At 43.3% G+C, this 22176-nt stretch overlaps 2 protein-coding genes across 3 annotated transcripts; both read right to left on the bottom strand.

Moving 5' to 3' along the window:
- Positions 1–321: 321 nt before the first annotated feature.
- LOC115605649 (glioma pathogenesis-related protein 1-like) lies at positions 322–9541 on the bottom strand. Its single transcript, XM_030480403.1, has 6 exons — positions 9240–9541; positions 5690–5935; positions 3552–3661; positions 2480–2562; positions 1337–1363; positions 322–1253 (listed from the first exon to the last, which is right to left on the bottom strand). The coding sequence occupies exons 1-6, from the start codon at positions 9417–9419 to the stop codon at positions 1105–1107; spliced, it is 795 nt and encodes a 264-aa protein (XP_030336263.1). The 5' UTR covers positions 9420–9541; the 3' UTR covers positions 322–1104.
- A 2122-nt stretch (positions 9542–11663) lies between these two features.
- LOC115605648 (glioma pathogenesis-related protein 1-like) lies at positions 11664–17887 on the bottom strand. Of its 2 annotated transcripts, XM_030480401.1 has the most exons (6): positions 17594–17887; positions 15212–15457; positions 14670–14782; positions 13812–13894; positions 12500–12526; positions 11664–12412 (listed from the first exon to the last, which is right to left on the bottom strand). In XM_030480401.1, the coding sequence occupies exons 1-6, from the start codon at positions 17771–17773 to the stop codon at positions 12186–12188; spliced, it is 876 nt and encodes a 291-aa protein (XP_030336261.1). In that variant the 5' UTR covers positions 17774–17887; the 3' UTR covers positions 11664–12185. The 2 variants fall into 2 exon arrangements, with proteins under 2 accessions (XP_030336261.1, XP_030336262.1); XM_030480402.1 differs by lacking the exon at positions 12500–12526 and having other exon boundaries at positions 17594–17873.
- Positions 17888–22176: the final 4289 nt, after the last annotated feature.

Below are 22176 nucleotides of genomic sequence, written 5' to 3'. Positions count from 1 at the left end.
CATGGATCACTATGGTCCAGCTGTGAGGCTGTGCAGCTCTGCTCCTTCCAGCCTTCTTGCAGCCAGTAGAGGACATGCCCAGCTGAACGCAACCACTGTCCCCACCGCTTTCTGCCTTCTCCAGATGTGCAGCTTCCAGGAGCCTCATTCCTTGGCAGCAGTTGAACCAGAGGTGTGACTACAGGCACAGCATGATTTTATTTGTTTTATGCCATGGCAAGGGGGTTGGAAGTAGATGATCTTTAAGGTCCCTTCCAACCCAACCCGTTCTGTGATTCTATGCCATCTTTCCCAGCATTTTGTTTCTCAGAATTGTGCAGGTTGGAGCTGAATGTGTTTTTATTTTATGCACCAGCAGTTAAGCTTTAACTCATATTGCAAATACACAATTGCCATACCTGGGAAGCAGGAAATAACGATTTATTGTTCGAAACAGCAGTCAAAAACTATGCTCACAAAAAAAAAAAAAATCCAGACAGGAAAGATTGCAGTCATATCTGATCATGTGTAAACACGGGTGAAACCATGTCTTGGCACAGGTGATGTGTTAAAAACCAAATCCTAAGCAAAGAGAAGTGCCAGTGGCCCCAGTGCAGGGCAAAACTGGGAAACACATTGCCTGCCCCAGGATGCAAATGCCAGAGGTCTAAAAAGGTCTTTAAAAAGAAGTTTTAATAAAAACCTCTCCAGGCACCTCTGCATCTTGCTGGAGGAACGTCCGAGGAAAGAGGGCAAGAGGAATGAGGGAGGTGAGTGCTCTGCCTGGGGGCAGGCTCCTGAGCTGGGCACCCTCCAGCCCTCCCTAAGAGAGTGTGTCAGACATCTGCGTGTGCCACAGTGTGCTCCCTCACCCACCGGGTCCTGCTCACACCGCTCCACTAAATACATGAGTGATTTAAAACCAGTTCCTGGCTCTGAGCAGTGAGAAAGCTGCTTATCAGCTCTTCCAGCTGCTGCCTGTAATGAAGGAGGTATTTCTGTACCTCTAAATCACCTGTGGAGGCAAACAATGTCTCTACCAATCTTTGTGCTGCCAGTAACTTATGTGCATGGAAGGGATGAGTTGACTCAAGTGTTTTTGGGGTTTTCTTGCATGTGTGTCACTCATTGGCAGGTATTAAGAGACCAGTATTTTGGTAGGAGCCAGGTGGCCAGAATTGTCAGTATAAGGAGTAATGGCCTTAAAGCAATAACGACGATGCAGTACTCGTCACATGGAGATCTGTCCCACTCTGGATACCACTTGGAATCACCTATGGACAAAACAAGTTACTTGTTTTCAAGTATAACTGCACCAAGGGCAACAAATGGAAGTAGTAATTCTGGTGGTACTTACTAATGACTTTGTCACGCTCTGCATTTTCTGGAGAGAGAAAAGAAGTGAACGTAAGCAAGCTTACACATTAAAACCAGTTTGAGCCTGTGTTTCTTTCCAGGAAGAAGCAAAGACCCACTGACTTTGGGAGAGCTTTGCAGTGGCTCTTGGGCTTTGCTGAGGAGCACTTGATCACACCATGCTGACTTCTCCCGCCAGTGGCTGGCCTAGAGAGGACTTACTCCTCCAAGCGTGCTTCCCTGGATCACTTTGGCTTTTGCCCAGTGATCTTGCACAGTGGCTTTTGGCTTGCATATAAGATCCCCATCTGTAGCTAACATTAAACAGCCCCATGTATCAGAGACTCCTTCTCATTCCTGCAGTGCTGGTGTTTTAACATCACCTTCCCACTCTGTTAGTTCACCTCAGGTCGACTACGGGGGAAAAGTGTGATCCTAGCCTACCCTCAGTTCCCCCCATCAGATGTCCACAGCACAGTGCCTTGTTCTTTTTGTGGGAATTGCAGAAAGTCTTCTCCCCTCCTGACTCCATCCAGCCATTGCAAAGACAAGTGGAGGAGATTCAGGTGGGTTGCTAGGGGCTCAGGCTGAGCACCATGTCTGCATGAAGAGCATGTCAGCCTGGCTCTCTCCTGGTGCTTAGGGGAAAGCAGATGGCCAGGATGATGTTCACTGGAGCGAGCAGCTTTGGCAGTGCCATGGCAGTTCTCCCCTCCTGCAGTGGCATGGCAGGTTGCTGGCTTGCCTGGACTTGCACCAGCTCAACCCACATCTCATGCATCAGATAATAACCTGGAGCCGCTGGGAGGGGACGTGTATCCCCTTCTGTGCTTCCCATTTCTGCAGGCAGTAACTTCTGGCAGGACAATAACATCTTAAGCTGCAGCTACTCTATCTCCTGCAACATATCCTCCAGCACCCAAAGAGCAGACCCCATCCCGTCACTCCCTAGGGTAGAAAACAAGCTCTTCCCAGCTTCCTCCCCACTCTTTGTGCATCACTGCTCACTTGGCTTCTGACTGCAGTTTTCCAGGCTATATTTAGGAACAGGAGGGTGCTGTGCCTGCCTCCTGCCAGTATCTTTTGTGTGCTCTTTCCCTTTCTATGTGTGCTTGGGGAGGAGGGCTGGTTGTCTTCTACTTACGACACAGCTGGTTAGAGCACCGCTCGCCGTTGCAGTCACTGCATGCTGCTCCTGTCTTGTATGGGCGCACTGGGTAATTCCCACTATGAAGGAAAGAAACACTGCTCTCAAACTGCCCTTGGGAGGGGAGTGTGAAGACCTGCCACTAATGAGTTTTAACCTGGGTTTTGCTTCACTTGTATTAATATAGAGATGGTTTTTGGATGTTCCCTCTCTGAGTGCCCAAGATACGCAGTGAAGCAGAAGAGGTTAAGTGTAATGGGGCACTCGTTTCAGAACCTGGAGACAGCAGTGTTGCAAACCTGGGGGTTAAAATAGACTAAAAGCTGGATAATTTATGTGTAGAGACTGTGGGTTCTAAGAGCTGACTCTAGCTATGGGAAAAAAAGGAGGTTTAGTTACTTGTGCATGTGCGTATTCATCCTTGAAGAGGAATCTCTGGTGCTGGAGAATCTTTCATAGGTATTGATTTCATCCATTTGTTGGTGAATTTTTTAGGAGAGATGCATGTCTCCCCCTGCTTCCCACCTCTGCCAGCAGCATGAGTAGCACCTAGCTCGATAGTCTGCTGACTATGCGTATGAAGGACCTCTGGATAAGATTTTGCCTTGAGCAGCTCCAGCCTCACAAGCAGCCCGCAGCTGCTAAGATAGCAGCTGCAAGCATTGCACACTTCAATATGTATCCAAACTATTGACCCAGAGGCTTCATTCTGCAGGCACATGTGGAAATGTTTTCAGACTTTTGGCTTGCACCTTGGCAACTGTCTGGGACCATCTTGGCGCTCAGGAGCAAGGGATTCATTTTCAACTGATCGCTTCAGTATTTTCATGTCAACATCTTATATTTTATCCTCTCTACCAGTGTCACTGCTTTTCGGCTCCAACACATGGCCCTCATCTAGCAAAAAAAAAGCTGGTTGGGCATCAGTATACCTCTTTCTCTATTTTGGGGACCATTTCCTACCATAAAACACACAAATAGATGGACTGATCTAATAAAGTTGCATGTTCTGGGAGAGAAGGGGTAGGACCCAAGCCCTGTGGAATGGTATTTGCAATGAAAACCTTACGCTGGCCCATAGTTGCAGGTGAAGTGTGCTGCATTGGTTGCGGAGGAGTACGCCACCCTGGGACAGAAGTGGACAGCACAGCCAACCTTGTAGCTTGTAGCCCAAACAACCTGCAAAGACAGAGGGGTACACAGGTCACAAAGGCTTTGCTTCAGGATCTGAAGCGTTATGGAGAAGACTTGCCTGCCTTGGTGTCGCAACAAATTGGCTGAGGACCACTCCTTGGGCAGGCTTCGTGGGGGAAAGCAGCAGTGATGGATCTCGAAATTATAGCTTGTTCTGAAAAATGCCTGATTGTTTTGCCCAAATTACCAGATATTGTTAAAATGACTCTGAAAGGAAGAATAACTGTAACAGGCAGTTTTCCTTTCTTCCAATGGAGAAGGTGAAGTATATCTCCTTTGCTTCAAGGTAGTCCATTAGCCTTCTGTCTTTGCTGCTGGGGGGAGATCAGGTCAAATCTGTGCTGAAAGGCTGTGTAATGTGCTATAGCTCCAAAGAGGGCTGATTGCTCCTGTACTAAATTCAGTGGGGACATACAGGCAAATTGCTGGAAGGCACTGGTGTTATGAGAGGAGCAGGGAGAAGGACAATTCAAGGTGGCAGTCCTGCCTTTTAGCATCACAGCAATGACTAAGATAATCTAAAGGCAAGGGCATTCCTTCATCTAGTGATCCTCTGTCTACCAGAAGCTGTGCAGTTCAATTCAGCATCCTTGCTCCAACTCAAAGATTACAGTGCAACCAAATATTGCAGTCCTGGAAAAACAAACCCATGACAGAAGCAGAGAAAGGATGAGGGCACAGCAGTACCTGAGGTGACACAACAGCAGCAATGACTTACTACGTGAGAGATGTGGAGAGATCCTGGCAGCACAAGAGATGAAGACACACATTCATGCCTTCACTGACTCAAAGAGGAGGCCTGGCCTTTCTGTTTGTGCCTTTTTGGTGCCAGCTCTGGGAAAACGGAACAATCCTCAGGCTCCTGAGGGTGTTCTCAGTGCAGTGGCAGAGCAGAGGCTGCTCCCGATGCCAGCCATAGACAACGGCATCCCTGAGGACCATGAAGTACCCTCTCCATCCCAAGTGGCCACCAGCTGAGGTATATGCTGGGGAAGTGTTTGTAGTAACTGCAGTAATTGTACCCGGAGGAAACTTCTCATCTCCACAGCTGGGAAGGAGGGAGAGGAACGAGGGGTTCCCTGGAGGTGCGGACCCAAGGATGTCCCTCAAAGCTGGCAGACACTCAGCTTCTAGCTACAGTCACTGGACCACTGACTCCAAATGAGAATAACCTTATTTTCTCATTCTCACCCATGCAACCGCCTGGGCTGCTCCACTGCAAACAACATGGTAAACAGCCCTGTGCCAGTGCCAGGTAAGGTGCATTCCACAGCAGTTCCAGATGCTGAATCTTGCCTTGTCCTTGTGAGCAAGATTAAAAGCATCACGCTGTCACCTCTCACACCACCTTCTCTGCACACAAGTACCTACACATGTTGTTCAGCCACCCCACTGGCTTCAGCTCATCTCTTCAAGTGCTAAATGCAGATGCATGTCTCTGCAGAAAACGTTAAATAGCCTCAGGTCAAAATCTAATCCCTAGAGCCACTGTTGCAAGCTGCCCTGCTTTCCCATAGCCACAGTTAGCGATTGCAGGGTTGCATGGCAGTGGCACTCCTCTCCTTCGCTTTGTCCACTTTCCTTGGGAATAATGGTTGGGAAAAATATGCACATGATGCTTGCAGAGCTCTTTATGTGCTGGTATTTCCCGAGCCCTTGGCATGCAGAGGCTGCCTGCCAGAGCTGGGACCTCATCCCCCATGCACTGCAGCCCACAGCCACTGCTGTTGCCTGTTTTTTGGCCACTGCTTGGCTAAATCTGACTGCTTGATGGCTGTCCTGTTTTCTTCGTGGAAACAAAATACAACTGTCATATCTAAAATAATAATAATACAGTGACTCTTTTCATCCCTGGGGATGGGGGACATAAGAATATCTTGTGAGAATATCAGATCTAACGTAAGACTACAGCACTTGGAAAACAGTTCACTGCCTCTTCAACAGAAATTGAGAGTTTCTTTGTCAAAATGGCAACACAGGTTCCTAGTTTAGATGGAGAAATACAATGCCTACCTGTGTGTAGTGGCCGCACACTCCTCTGCATTTGTTGGTGGCATAAGTGTAGGAGCTGACCTCGTTGTACCAAGAGGTGATGGCTCCTTGCACAGTAAAAATAGAAAGTGAGCCAGTCCAAAGGTTTTCTCCAACGGGGCTAAATTTGGGATGAGCCTGCCCTGGATCTTTCAGGTACGTATTATGTTCAAACAGGCACTTCTTTGCCCAAGCTTTTGCAGTCTTTGCCAAATCTGGGTCCCAACTCTGCAAAATAAAGACAACTAAAAATCACTTTGATACCTTAGCAGTGTAGTAATTCAGAGCAACTTTAAGGACAAGCTGGGTCTCAGTAGCATGTATGCTTCGGGTTCATTTGTTTTTTGTTTCTGCTGGGACTTACAGAGCTACATGGTAAATTGTCTTGTAGGTTAATTTCTGATTTGAACTAAGTTACTTAGTTATTTAGTTAGAACTGATTTTACTTAGTTACTCATTAAACTTTTGAGGTGGTGAGTAATTTGGCTGACTGGTTTGTTGGATGCCAAGAACTATACATCAGTCAGATACAGTGTTTGGAGTGCAATGTGCATTTCCAGGCTGTACTGTCCATGGGGGAATGTTAATGTAATTTAAACAGTGAATTTACAGGAAATCTGGAGATTGGGGTGTATGCTTACCTGAGTCTCATGCAGCCGCATGCATTAAGGCTACTGCTTGCAGGTCAGTTTAGAAGCACACATGGATTTTTGGGGCAGTTTAAACTCAACCCTTTGTTCTGCATCTCTGTGTTTGGTGGCTCCAAATGTTAGTGATGGATTCATATTTGTGGAATGACTAATTCACTTGCTGTTCAATCCTACAGAAAGTGGTTATTTAAGCAATTGAGTTATATAAATCTCTTTTGTTTGCAGTGGAGGTGGTGTCTGGTTTTGCTGTGCTTTCTTGTACACACAACTTGATTGAGCAAATACAGGATTGCATCTCCTGGAAAATGCAGTACCACAAGTGCATGACTGTAGCTCTAGTTATGCTTTGTGTTGTGTAAATGATGTTGTTCAGCACTACTGAACTATTTTAGATTAGACTTTCTTTTAAAAAGACACCTTTTTTATTTCTCCTTTTCTATACAGATCAAAATATCTCGCTTCTGCAAACAATAGAATCACTACAGAAATTGTTTTGAATGGATCATTAACAATGAGTAAAGAAAAATTAGTTATTATTAGTTAGTAATAATTTTAAAGGTTAGTAAGTTTAAATGTACTTTCCTTTCCTGTGTGAATGCTTAAAGTGACTGAGAGTTGAAAAAGCAGTACGCAGAAATTGACACTTTAGGATGATCTTTAGTTTAACTATTCGCTTATGAAATGTTGTTCATGCAAAAAGATAGAACTCAACCGCATGGGGAAAAATGCACAGAACAGGGAAGTTTGCGTATAGATATCATTGCTATTTCAGAAAATAGTAATTACAATTTTTTTCTCCCAGTGAATTATTTCTCAGTTTTGGTTGTATAACTCAGGTGAGATACTTTCTGATTTAGGGAGGGAAAACTGAACATGTGATAAGTGAAAATGATGTGAGGCATCTCTCAAAGGAGACTGTAGTGAACCCAATGAAACTGGTGAGACTCTTTCTATTAATTTTGATGAGCCTTGGAACAGACCTAAGCAATGTTTTGGGTGAATGGGAAAGGGGTCACATTTGTCAGGTAAAAAAATATTAGATCAGCATTCTCATAATAAATGTATTAAAAACATAGATGGCTGGGCTTTGTTACTTGCAGTTAAAGGAGTTTCTATATTGTACTTTCATTTAAAAACTATTTTTATAAAAGATGGAAATGCTTTGAGTTCAGAGTCTTCAGTTTTGTGTATCTAGGTGGACAGTTATCAACAGCAAACAGAAGCTCCCTGCGAAATAGAGAAGTCTTCTTCTCATTTTTGAAGTGCTAAAGGCCATTCAAAAATGAAGAGATCTACTGTTTTCAATTCTAATGCTTTTACTTTCATAACAGATTTTATCATGTATTACACTGCTTTCTCCACATTAAATTCTTCCTGGGAGAGGTTATACTTAAGTTTAGGAGGGGTTTGCAGTGTTTTAAAAGAAACTTAACATGATTTCTTGTTTTATTTTAACAATCTTCATTTGTTTGTTTAAGTTTTTTGTTTGGGTTTTTTGTTTTGTTTTGGTTTTTTTTTTCAGATTTCAGTTCTTTAATGTTTCAAAAGGAAAAATTAGGCATAATTTAAAAATATGACTATTGCTTTTTTAATACATCCTAGCAAGATTTCATTAGTATGGGGCTAGTAAAGCAATCCAGCAGTCTGGAGCAATATGTACTAGAAGTTCAGGATGCCCAGCAGAAGAAAGCTGAAGTAAAAGATACATCTAGAAGAGAAACTGAATTGTTTCCTGTCAGGCTTGCAACTGGAGCTTGCTCACTGCTCACTTACCCCTCCCTAATGGGCACTTTGTTGGTGTTTGACAACCAGAAATGGTAATTCAGCTTTTGTTTTCTTTAACTTTGGTTGGGGTGTTGCTAATTACAGATGTGGTTGTGTCCTCTTCTGGTGGTGACCATGCGAGATAGCAAGGAAGATGGTCAAAAGGAAGGAGATCAGAATTAGGACAGCCATAGAACCATACAACTGTAGAATGGTTTGGGTTGGAAGCAACCTTGACGATCATCTAGTTCCAACTTCCCTGCCATGAGCAGGGACAATTGCTATGGTCCATCCGAGAGATCTGTGATTATCCCAAGAAGAAACATAGAAATCTCAAGTATTACCCAGTCAAAGCACAAAAGGTGATGGATGTTGCAAGAGACAGCTCCCAGGCTGCTGGAATTTAACATCTCACGAATCAGAGCTGGGCTTCTCAGCCATAAGCCCAGCTTTATGCACATATTTACAGCTCCCTCCTTGCTGGGTTTTCCATGTGCCACCCAGCAGGGAGACAAGTGTCACAAGCCATCTGACATGAGAGGTGGCCACTTTTGGGTATATTTTGAATTACAACAGGCTATTTTTTGCACGGTGGCTGCAGATATTGCCCCCTGATGTGGGCAGGGAGAAGGCAGGGGGGCAGAGTGATGTGGGACCCGATGCCTCCAGCACTTGCTCCTGATGTAATTGTTGCTTTTTGGCTTCCCCTGCGGCCCCAGCACCTATGAACAGCTGCTCTGTTGGCTCAGCCCGTGAAAGCCTTGCAAAGAAAGCTTAAAGAAAGCTCTCCAAGAGACTTTCTGGCAACAGTCTGTGCCTGTGCTGACTCAAGTATGAAAGGTTGTGCTTAGGTCTGCACATAAATTACACCCTGGGCTGTTGAGGCTTTTCACAGCACAAAACATTAGGTTGAGGGTTGAAATCTTGGATTTCAAAAGAGGAAATTAGTCCAGGCAAAGTTATACACATACCCGAGCATATAAAACCACCTGATAATCAGAGCCTTTTTCTCTGCTTTAAAAAGAAACAGCTCTTATGATCCCAGGCAGTTGCTCTGAGAATTGTAAAGACAATCACAATGCTACACACTTGCATACAGGTTGTGAAGATCTCCTTACCATGTAGAGCATGTTGCTGGCTGATGGATTCACCCCGGACCGGAATCTGTTATGAGTTTGCACACATTCCTTAATGAACTCTGCATCTCCAACATCAGGCAATGACTGTGGTTCGTATGAGTCAGAGGAACGACAGAAGTGCAGTAAAGCCAGCACACAAGCAGAAAATCTGCTTGTCATGATTCTCAGACTCTGGTCTGGCGAGCTTTAAAAGCAGAGTGCTTCAGAGGTGGTTTTAGCCCCACCAGCAGCGTTTTGCTTGGATGGCTTGTGGGCTGGACCTATCTTAGCCATGGTAATTGAATATGGCTTTGTTGCAGGAAATGAGTCATATTTCACCAGCGCTGTTGCGAGAATGAGGAAATTAAGCTACAAGTTCACTTCAGAGCTGTGGCAGCTTTGTCTCTCTTTTCTTTCTTCTTTAATTGTGATGCACAAGCTTCTCTCCTGTCTTTTGGGCTGCTTTGGTTTTGTTTCTTTGGCCCCCTCCTTCCCATCCATAGCAATCGCTATGGATTGTAGTGAAGTTTTGGATAAATTTTCAGCATTTCATTAAAATAGCATTGCTGTTACGGCTGTTACTCTTACCCAAAATGCTATGAGAAATAATTGATTTGAACTTTTACTACAGTATGAATAATCAATTTGTTGTACTTGGAGTTATTGGAGGGGTAAGTTTGGCTGAGAACTGCAATCTAAATATGCTGCACTTACTGATGGGTTTGTCGTATGACCACATACTTGTGCTATGTGTTGCTATCAAGCTTCAGCAATTTGTAATTCATTCCCTGCAACCCAAGCCCCCAGCAGAGTTGGGTGCTATGAAAGTTGGTGCTATCTTGTGGGCGTCCAGTACCCACACTGGGTTTCACAGTCAGGAGTCGGGAGCGGATGTCCCATGCATGTTGCTTCGGATGCCCAACAGTCCCTGCTCAGACCCACCATCACCACCATCACCCTCTTCCTCACACTGCCCTTAACTATCACCCATCCACCAAGCTCAGACCCCTTCCCACACTCCCAACCTGGACATCTCTGTGGGAATGAAGTTGGATTTCTTCTCACTCCAGGTTCATCTAAGGAACACCTTAGAACATGTGTGTGCAGGTCCCAGTTATCACTTCTGCGCATGCATTCCTATGGGTGCCGGGGCTGGTGGCAAGGCCACAATCAGCACACATTAGGTCCCGTGTGTCACACACCTCCAGCTGTTCATGGGGAGACTGCTTACAGGCCCTCTGAGGGAATCACGGATGAGAAACGCTATGTTCACATCTCCCCTACAGACCACTTTTTAGAGCAGAATAATGTGGTGGGTTGATCCCTGATGGCAGCCAAGCACCCACACAAGCCACTCATTTCCCTTTCCCAGCAGGATGGGGATAGAAAAGAGGAAGAAAAGTGAGAAATTCATGGGTCAGGATGAGACAGCTTAATATGTGTGGAAAGTGGCGGTGGGAAACAAGCAAACAAAGCCCCCAAATGATGCAGAGGCAATCACTCACCACCCCCAAAGGCAGACTGATGCCTGGACAGTCTCTGAGCAGTGGACACCCTGGAAGCCAGCTCCCACCTTTCTTCTTCCTCTGCCCCAAGGATTTTTTTGTGTGTGTGTTGTTATTTTGTGTATTTGTTTGTTTGTTTGTTTCTGAACACAATGTTATATGGTATAGAATATCCTTTCAGTCAATTCGGGTCAGCTGTCCCAGCTGTGTCCCCTTCCAAACACTTGTCCAACCCCAGCCTATTCGTTGTTGCTACATATAAAAGATGGCAGCAGACAAGAACTGACAGTTGTGAAATTAAATATGTATCTTCTTACACGGTGACATTTTGCAGCATATGACAAGAGCCCAAACATCTGGAGCTCATTTTTATTCTGTGGGATGCCATGCTCCTTCAGACCTGCAGTGTGGCTCAGAATTTGGGTCACTGTGTTCCCAAAGCATCAGGACTACGATAAGGGAGGAGAAACAGCTTTAAATATTGATAGCAGAGTTATGCATTGCTAATACCAGCCAGCATCTCTTAGCTTGAAAACCAGGTTTGTTTCCCTTACTAGCAAATGTATATAGGAATAATAGGGGTTGAGGGTTAAATGTCTCTAAACCCAAAATGAATCTATCAACAGTTTGGGCTTTTTTAATGAGGCTGAGATCTTCCATTTCTGAACCAGAAGCTGCCCTGCGCCTATTTCATTTCCTCTCTCCTCTTTTTCCTCCCTGCTCCCCTGCCTCCCCTGTCTGCAAGCTCAGGATGGCTGTCATCCAGATTTTGTATTTCAAATTTTGTCACCGTCTCACATCCTAAAATGAAGCTCTCCTCATCAACACTCCATCTTAGTCCTTGCTCTATCAACTTCTCCTGGTATTCTAGCTATGGAGGACAAAGCTTAACTCTGAGAGGAGAAGAACAGAACAGTACAACTGACAATAGGGTAACTTTAATGGAGACTGATACACATAGGCGAAATATAGTAAAGGACAAGCTTTACTCCTTCTGTTCGTAAGTAATACATATAGTTAGATCTCCACTATCTGGGGAAAACGATGTCTGAGATAATTTAAGGTTAATGGACATGAGTTATTGCTTCTTTTCAATACAGCGTGCCACTTCAGACACGTCTCTGTGATGCCCCAGGTTTCCAGAAGGCTTGTTAGCATGCACAGTAATATATAGCCTATGTGGTCCCTCTGTCAGTCTACCCCTGAGCCAGAGCTAAGAGGCTTGTACAGACATAGAAGCGTGTCGCAGCTAATGACAATAAATTATACTAACTCTACGAACAGCCACTTATATCCTGCTTCAAGTGGAGAAGAAGCCTTTCCTAGGGTGGATAAACATCACAAGGATAATGGAGAGGTGACCAAGTGTTTTCTTAAATATGTTCAATTCTCTGAGAGTAATACAGAGCAGTAGGATCACTATTGGTATCTTAATAGATCATTATTCATTAAAAAAAGTGTGTGGAAACCACTTTTGTACTAAAAGAACAGCACCAGTACTCAGTACCAAAAACAGCGGCCTTAAAATGGAAACACTAAGACAGTATTGGTCACAAGAGGGATGCGGATGCTCAGCAGGTGGGATGTAGGTTGGTGTGGGAGGCCTTGGGGGCTGGGGCCGCGGGGGCTGGGGCTGTGTATCCCAGTCTGGATGCCAGTAGGCATAATCTAAAACAGAGTGAAGAAACAGGTATTAAGACCCATCAAACGTAGCCATACTTATAGGAAAGCAATTAAGAACAATTTGATACGTACTTATCAGCTTCTCACGTTCTGTATTTGCTGAAAAGAGATCAGAAGAGGAAATGAATGTGATTATCATTAGGTGGTGGCTCTTAATGTAAAAAGTAAGCCATTACTAGTGCCTGGATGGTTGTGGTGACGATGCCAGTTGGTGCCTAAAACATCCTGCAAGGAGGAAACATGCCAACAAGAGCAGGCTCCCAGATGGCGTGGGGCTCATATTTTTTATTAAATTACAAGAGATGCAGGAAAGAGGTGGTTGTGTCAGGAAGAATTTGTGCCATGGGAAGGAGGGAATAGCAAATAAAAACAAACCATGGAATTTATTTAAAATTGATAAACCAAATTTAAATAGTCACAGACAAATATAACTACTAGATTTTTCACAAAGGTACACCTTTACTAAGAGCTTTGATGCATTTGCAGGATCGCCTATGTGCATCCTATTGGAATTGCTGATGTGCCTTATAGGAGAAAATGGTAAAATGGGTTGTAAAATCTAGCACATCATAATTTTTAAAAGCTCTCTTCTTTCTCTCCCTCCCGTTAGTCTTTGAGATGTTTCTCGTTTCCTGTGATGCATCAGTCTGAGACCTCAACATGAGTCAGCCAGGATATCACAGAAGGAAGTAAGAGTACCAAATGCTCAATTATTTCTACAGCTGAAGCTGTTTGAAGCCTGGGTTGTAGAGACCATCCTCATTAAACCTCTGTATAGAATTCATATTTGATTTAAGACATTGTTGCATGTCCTTTAACTTCTGTTTATTTAAAACACTGTTTCTGAGTAATCTGGGACTAAGTGTAATGACATAAAGGTCCACAGCTGCAAACTGCTGTGGAAAACAAGCTCTCACTGCTATAGTTCAGAAAATTGCAGAAGTTAGAAATAAGTGGGCTTTTCAGTATAGTCTTACCATTGATTCAGAACTATAATCGCCTGGAAAATGTGGCAGGACATACTAAACAAGCAAAAAAGCAGAAGTTAATATACAATTTCTGCTAGCAAAGAAGAACCAGATGGGGAATATTTGTTGGGGCTGAAGTTTTAGATTTGACTTCCTGATCAGATAAAAGGCAGAAAGTAGTCTGACTGATATTTCTTTTCATCAGAAACTCTGGCTTCTATCTCTAAGAGCCTTCAATAGAAAAGCATTCTATGAATTCCTTCTTATACTATTCTTACCAAGGTTTGGCATTGTTCTGTACTGTGCTACAGACCCACTATGTACTTACTGAAAATTGTCTCATCATCACATTTCTACTCATTATTATAACACTTTTATTTCTATTCAACTTCCTTAGCTGATCACTTTGGTCTTACCACAGAGCTTGTCTACGCACTTCTCATTACTGCATCCACTGCATGGTTGTCCTACTTTATATGGTTTTCTTGGGTAATTCCCCCTGCAAAGCAGAAGAACAGTATTATGCTAGCTCAGTCATTTGAAAAGCAATTTAAACACACGGTTTCATCAGACTGTTAGGATAATTTATCATGAAAAGCTATTATGGTGGAGGAAATCCCTTTATGCAAAACCCGATCATTGCAATTGTTTGAAATTCCTTTTACATCAGAATAAAGCTCTCACCGGCATGGGGAGCAGCTCCCTGGTGCCACTTGAAATTAATTAGACTTCTCAGGAAATACTGTATTATTCACTGTAAGCACACAAGAATCTGCCTCTAGTCCTTCCTTTCCCGCCTGTATTTTAAAAGCAAATATGTAAAAGGCAAGTCCAGAAATTGCAAGGTATGAGATAAACTACAGGACTGACTGTGATTTCTTCAATTAAAATGTCTTGTTTGAAGTTTGGGTGGGGCCATAGAAAGATGTAATCTTTCTGAAGTGGAAAGCTTGCTTCTTTCCCTGCAGTGACTGAACTGATTTTATTCCACCATCTTGGCTATGGTGAGTGCTCTCAGACGTGTTCTCTTCTTCTGCCTTTTTAGAAAGGGATTTTCTGCAGCTGTGGCTATGTCCAGCAGCTTCTGCTCTCAATGGCTGGGGGAAGTTTCCCTTGAATCAGTGAGATGTAGACACAGCTTCTTCTGAAATTTGTTACAGCTGCTCCCACCATTGTTGCATCTGATACCAGGTCAGTTCTAGGATATTTTAATAATAGTAATAGTAATAATACTACTACTACTAATAATGATGATGATGTTATGAGTAACTTACGCTGGCCCATAGTCACAAACAAAATGTGCTGCTCTGAAAAGTCTTGGAAAGTTTTCAACTGTATTGCAGAAGTGGACTGCACAGCCAACTTTGTAACTCTCTGCCCAAACGACCTGAAGGGCAAAGGGAAATATGTAATGCACCTGTTCAAAGAGTGAAAATACAACAGCATTGAGGGAGGAAGGAGAAGGGGAGGATCTTGTGGAAGCTCAAAACAGCTGATACAGGAGCAACATTGACAACCCAAACAGCAGTTGAGAAAAATGACTGAATGATAAATGTTTTTCCATTTATTATCTGGCTCCCCTGGGGATGTGAAATTGTTAGGGGATATCTCTTTCCATCATTACTGGAAAAAGGACTTGGACTATATATAAATATCCCTGGGATTTGGAATATTTATTTCCAATCTCATGCAGCAATAAACCGGGGAGGGGGGCAAAACCCTGCTGTAATTCCTGTCCAAACAGTCTGTTCCATGCCTGTACTTGGATTTTATGTGTAACCATTAGATTATAAACTGTTGGGCGCGTAAGACTCACCTGGGTGTAGTGACCACACATGCCAGTGCACCTATTGCTGTCAAAATTGTAGCTGCTGACTTCGTTAAACCAGTCACTGAGAGCCGCATCCACAGAGAAGATGGTGGCTGTGCCAGTCCAGATGTTTTCTCCAATAGGGGTAAAGGTGGGGTGCACCTTCCCAGGCATTTTAAGGTAAACATTGTGCTTAAACTTGCACTTCTTTGCCCATGCTTTGGCAGTCTTAGCTAAAGCAGTGTCCCAGGACTGTAGAAAAGGAAAAAACCCATAATATAACATGCACAGCAGTGACTTAGCTGAATTTAAACACTTTTAAACAGAAATTTGTAAGGATTCTTTTCTGCTTTTCTGCTTCCAATTCCTGCATTCACTTTCTTTCTCTGACTTGACATTCCTATTCCCATGCAACTTTTTTTCTTCTTTCTCCCTTAGATATTGCAGGACACATAGTATCTATCCACTTACCTGAGAGTAGGTAACTGGCTGAAATTCCCAGCTGTAGAGGGTCTTGAAGGACTTTGTGTCTAGGAGCTACTGGCTGTCCAGGGATTTGCACTTTGCAGTTAACTCTAGACCAGATAGAAATTCTGCTGGCCAAGACTCACTCCCCTCCCCAGCCCCTTCTGCCTCTTTGCTCTTCATTGAGAAGTGTGGCCAAAGCAAACAAAAGGCACACTCATCTCTCCTGAGCTGAGGAGGAACCATTCCCACCCTAAGAGGCATAGTGAGAATTTGAGAAACCAGTCTGGGAGACTTGCAGAAAGACTTCATGCCACTGAATAACCAGGCAATAAAATAGCAGGTAAAAATGTAAAATTCAGTACAAAAAAAGTAAGTTAAGGGATGTGAGAAAAAAAAAAAAAAAGGCAATTTTGACTCTGTGCTCATAATGACAAGTTTGGAGATGGCTATTATTGTAAATTAATATTTAATAGTAGTCTAAAAAGCAAATGAAGTGTTAGAGATCCTTGAGAAGAGATGGAAAATAAAACCGGATATATAATTACACCACTGCAAAAAGTCCTGTTAAATGTTGTGTGCAGCGCAGCACAGCACCCCACCTTAAGAAGTGGACACTAGAACGGGAAAGGGCAGAAAGAACATGGAGGGTTATGATCATCCTCAAGTATGTAGGGCTTTCATAAAGCAACAGAGAGTGCTCTGCAGTTTTGATTAGAGACAAATGGGCATCTTGTATGAAGTAATAGGTAAATAAGCAGTAATTACTTGCTCCTTCCAGTACAAAGACCAGAGATTATCAAAGGAAACTAAGAATTAACAGGACCAAATCAAATGGAAGGAGATATCTTCACATAACTTGTGGTTAGGTTGTGCAGCTCTTTGCTACATGATGCTGGAGATGATAAAAACTTGCATGAACTCAAGGCTGAAAAAAAACACATACAAGAAAAATCCATCGAGAGCTTTTAAATACAATGCGATACCTTTGATTCAAGAGGTTTCTATATATTTGTCCTGCTGTTATTCCAGGCTTGCTGGATCTTTGGTCTGAGCAGCTGAGTTTGTTCTTGTGCACTAGCATTTTAAATTAAACATTGATTTTTAAAGTGGCAAGAATTAAAATCATGACTAGTCCAAGTTACCCCTTCACTATGAACTTCCTTTCATAGAAATGATTCATACTGTGCATGCGGATATGCATTTAACTTCCTTTGCAGCTATGCAGTGCTGCTGGAGGGCTCAGAGGAATGACATGGACTGATTGGGGTTACCTCCTTCTGCTACCTATCTACCTTCTTCCTTATGTATTTCACTGAAAAAGCTGAGACTTATCCATAGCCTGTTCTACTATTCATTGTATTTATAGGAAGCTCTGCCTTCCAGCCCAGATATTAGTATCCCCACTCTTCAAACCCTGCTACAGCAAACGATGAGCAGGCATCTAGATGGATGTCCTGGCAAATCCCTTTCTTCAACATACATTCTAGATTGAAAGAAACAAGAGGAGATGCTAGATTTGCAACAAATCCTTTTGTGACAATTGCCTATTCAGGAGCTCTTTAATACCAGCTTCCCTGTATGAAACCTGGACTAACATAAAACAAATTATTATCTCTCTTAGAAAGAACCAAACGAAATGCTGAGAACTGAATACCATATTTTTGCAATACAGCCCTTTGTTCTGATTGAAGTTTAAGTAGTAATCCATCCCTAAAAAAGGAATCCCCTTCAAATTATTAAAACCTTACAATACTGTGAAAATTAATGTCTTTTCTATTTCTTATGAAGTACTAACATATACAGTACATAAGCCATTGACAGTCATGGAAAGAAAAGCACAAAACAAATGAAGAATAAGATGGGCTAAATCAGCAGCACAATCTCTATTGATTTTCAAACGGATCACGAACGCCGCCTTACCATGCGAAACATGTTGCTGGCTGGTGGATTCACTTTGGATCGAAATGTGTTGTGAGCTCTCACACAGTCTTCAATGAACTTTGGATCTTCTATGTCAGGCAAGGGATATTGTAGATAAGCATGACAGCAAGCAAAGAGATCCAGTAAGAACAATGCAGCAGAGAAAAATGTGATTTTCATAATTCTTCAATGCTTTCAGTGTTGTTTTTAAGTTTCTAAAAGAAATCAGGTGGAGATAATACTGGCAAGAAGTTCTTCAGAGGGTGTCCTCTGGGTGCGGAAGCACTTGAAATTGTCAAACTAACAGGAAGTGAAATTGCTTCATAAGGTATAGCTGTATCTGACATCATGGCTGGCTGTCATTGGGTAAACCATGAAAAAGGCATCTGCTATGCATATTAGCAAGGAGCAACACTCCAGGTTTACTTCTGTCTTTTCTCTCAGTGTGCTCCTCCTGGTTGACTGCCAAACCATTCTGTGATTGTAGGTCTTACCTGAAGAGGTGCTGCAGAACAGCTTCCCTGAAACCTGCGTCAGCCATAAAATTTGACAGAATACAGATCTGCTGTTCAGCTGATTTTCCTACAGTTTAGCTTAGTAATACCAGCTCAGTTACGCTTATTTTGCAGGACCTTGCTTCCGCTTCAGAATTACTTGGGGAATAAACAGAATTAGGAAGACTGCACCTCAGCAGGAGAAAACCCAAAAGTTCCTGAACAGCAGCTTGCTGCAGGCCAGACCTTCTAACCTGGTTTGGTGTGGAATAAGAGTACAATTTGGAAATCCTAAGCTTGAGTATGTGTTGATTCTCTCCTACCTTAGCCCTTTGCCATTATCTGATAGCCTGAAATCACTGGGGGAGCTTCCTGTGCTCCTGGAGAATGGCTATAGGATTAGCACTCCTGTGTAATATTCCAGGACTGATCACTTCTTGGGGCAGTTAGGGTGTGCTATTTGGGATTGGGATTTGTATTGTCTCACCAACTGTTCTGCAAGGTGGTTGAGGCTTGTTCAAACCTAAACCAAGTTGTATAAACATGTAAGAGTGTAAGAACAGCCGTATGTTTTAAAAGCTAAGGTCTTGTGACTCAGATTTAGGTAGGTTTACAGAGAAAATACGTTGTAGATTGTAAACAATAATCATGAGTCTCACTCCCTGATCAGTTTTGCAGGTCAGGCCTTATCCTGCTGAACACTTGTGAAAATTATCATTCTCGTATTGCATGATGGCTTTTCCCTGTTAAATAATACCCTTAATTTGCTTCAGAGAGTCTTGTAACAATCCATACACCTAATTCAGGGAGGCTGAAGGATCTGAAGTCCTCCAGCACCATCACAGCTATACCTATTTAGGCTATTAACAGAAGGCATATAATGAAATATTTCTCTGTGTGTATGCGTTTATGGATGTCCATGCATTACTAACTCTCCACACCCTTCTCGTAGCCCTGCCATGATTTTTTGACCAATTTCATGAAGGTAGGGGCAGCTGTAGGAGGCAAAAAAGCTGGGGGGTAAGGGATCCTAATGCTTTGGATCTTTTGGGGAAGGAACATAAAAGGGACTTCCAATTATCCTTGTTGGACAGGCTTAACACAGTCCTTACCAATAAACAGCACTCAGAGGCACAAGAGACCTGGACAGAGATGGAACTGAACAAGTATTATCTTCTCCTTTTCTTTTACAATAGTTTCCCCTATTTTGAAACTCTCCCAGTAATACCACCATTTTTTTCTCTAATAAATTATTTGTTTAAAAAAGACCAAGCTGAAGCAGCCAGTGAGAGGAAACTGGCCACTTTGTCCTTCTCTGTGGCAAGAGCAACCTGTGTGCAAGAAGCTTTTGGTACATCAAGGTACTGTCCTTGATGATGTGATAAAGAGATGCTTGAGGCACTACCAGTCATCTCGAACTCTCACCTCCCTTGGCAAGTAAAGAGAAGTAGGGGTAAAGCACTCACCCTGACACAACCCCAGCCCCAGGCGGTAATCACACTTGCAGCCCAGCCATTGGCTTTTAGTTCTAATCGCTTTACCTGCTCCTCTACCAGTCGTTGGCTGTGGCTTCATTGGCCTCCAGATCATGTATGCGATGGTCATGACCTCACCTACGCTTACTAGATCCACCTGCTGACTCTGCCTCCTGGTGTATGACTAACAGTGCCAAGTTCCCTTGTCTACCAGATGTAGTTTCTGTTCTCTTCTGCTGTCACGGTTTATCCCAGAAACTGTGTGTGGACATTGGCAGAGGTGACAGGGCCCTCAGCTGTGGTGGGACATTTTTGAATGTACAGGAGGATAGACCCTTGCTGGCATTGATGAGTGTTGGTCAAACTGGGATGGTGAAGGGGATCTTGTGAGGGAGGTTTCTTCCTGTGGGTGCCAATACCTTCCACCCTACCAGAGGGCAGAGGTTGTTCTCTCCTGTCAGCTGCTTGCTTCTGGGTTACAAAGACCCTCCGTTCCACCATGTGCACTCCTGAAGTCCACAAGGTACCTTCCAGGTGCCACTGTCAGTATGGCGTGCCTGTGGAGCACCAGGTAATGGAGAGATACTTAGATCAAATTATGACAGTTTACATCATTAGGGTGATCGTCCCTCTCCCCTGCTTCTAAACTGAACATAGGCAGCCTGTCTGCAGTTTTGTTCCTTTGAAAGTCACCTTGCCTCTTTTCTAAACCAGGACCAAGTTCAGTTTACTGCCAGTTATTCTTTCTCCAGCTGAGTACTATCTTGAAACCAGAAAGCATGTTTTCTCTTCCTGTTTCTTTCTTAATAATCCTGTACAATCTAAAGCCTTTGGTCAGCTAGATGTAATGTAAAACCATGATTATATTACAACCACATGCAATTTGCACTCAAAATGCACCATTAATTTAGCAATGCAGTGATCTTGCAGTTATATATGCATGCAGTTGAAATTCTGTGCTTGGAAGCTGAACCAATAAGCTGAACCATAAAGCTGAGATCTTTATGAAGCAGTAAATTTTGACATATCCAGGATAGTCCAGGTTATAAAATGCTTTCATGAAGAGATGGCTCTGGCTCCATCTAGTGATTCTATCTATAATTAAAGAAGAAGTCCAGCCTGCACTCAAGCATCTATAACAATGTTTTCACAAAAAGAGTTCCAACCCTTTGCCAGTGTTAGTTAGTGGATCTTGTAAACGAGATGCAAATTAAGCTTTGGGATTTGGGAATCACATTATATTTGTCCAGACAATACAAACATTGCCTGTCCCTGCACAGATCTCAAGTGAAATTTAGCACAATGGGCTGGGTATGGGCAGGAAGCCGTACAGCCCAATGACTTTGAAAAGATCCGCATGTTTACATCCCTCTTTCTCACTTCATACCTGCTTTCAGTTTAAAATGGCTGGAAAAAATAAGGCCTCAGATTTAAATTTCCCTAATGTATGATTCAGTCAGAGGACTGAAGGTTGGTGGATTACAGACTATTACAGGTATCCAAGATGCCTGGGAATCTGTAAAATTACATTTAATTTTGTCCTCAAATCATCAACCTCCCCACATTGTTACTTGTGTTGGGAAGAGAATCTGTTCGTCTTTTGGCTTACTAGGTTCAACTGATCAAACACGGGTGGGTCTGCTGGGTTTTCTTGCTCTGTCCACAGGCTTAGGCAGCTGCGAGGTCACTTGACCTTCCAGACCTGTGAATAAACTAATATTCTGACATGCATTCCTACTTCTATTACACAGTCTCACCTCAGGGCAGTAAACAGATTAAATGAAAGGATGGTGGTGGTACCTGAATTATTTTGTAATAAACTATTTTTTATTTATTAAAAGCTAAAAATTCTTGCAATTATTCTGTAATAATGAGGCTGTGATCAGCCTTACAATTAACGGGGGAGGCCATCAGCATGCAGTTGGACTGCAGGAAGTTTCACTGTACTTTTGGTTAGGAGAATTTGTACAGTGGTGCTGAATAGTGCAACTGTGCCCCTTGGCCTAACTGAACAAAATCACGCTGCTCTGCTTGCAGTGTTCTCTCAACAAAGTACTGGGATGTCACATGGAGAAGCATAAGAGGTTGTTGGAAGGTGTTCCTTTCACTGTGGTGCCCACCTCCTGCCAGTTAAGATGGCCCTTTATCACATCTACTATGCCCCTCAAGGACAGCCCATGTCACTCCCTTCCCTCAACCAAAGGTTAAGGGAAGTGAGAAGCACTCACCGAAGGCTGGCTCCTCCCTTTGGCAATAGCTCTGCCAGACGGTGTGAAGGGAAGATGGATAGGCAGTGATAATGCCATGGACACAGCAGTCCCTTAAACCATGTAAATACCTGAGGGGAGGGTGTACAGAAGATGAAGCCAGGCTCTTTTCAGTGGTGCCCAGTGACAGGACCAGAGGCAATGGGCACAAACCAGAACACGGGAGGTTTCCTCTGGGCATCAGGAAATGCTTTCTTACTGTGCGAGTGATCAGGCACTGGCATAGGTTTCCCACAGTGGTTTCAGTCTCCATCCTTGGAGGTATTCAGAAACCATCCGGACACGGTCCTGGACACATCCAGATATAAGTGGCCCTGTTCGAACAGGGGTGTTAGACCAGGTGTTAG

Source organism: Strigops habroptila, chromosome 3 (assembly GCF_004027225.2).
Source record: "Strigops habroptila isolate Jane chromosome 3, bStrHab1.2.pri, whole genome shotgun sequence".
NCBI classification, from domain to species: domain Eukaryota; kingdom Metazoa; phylum Chordata; class Aves; order Psittaciformes; family Psittacidae; genus Strigops; species Strigops habroptila.
This window is presented reverse-complemented; position numbering and strand designations above follow the sequence as displayed.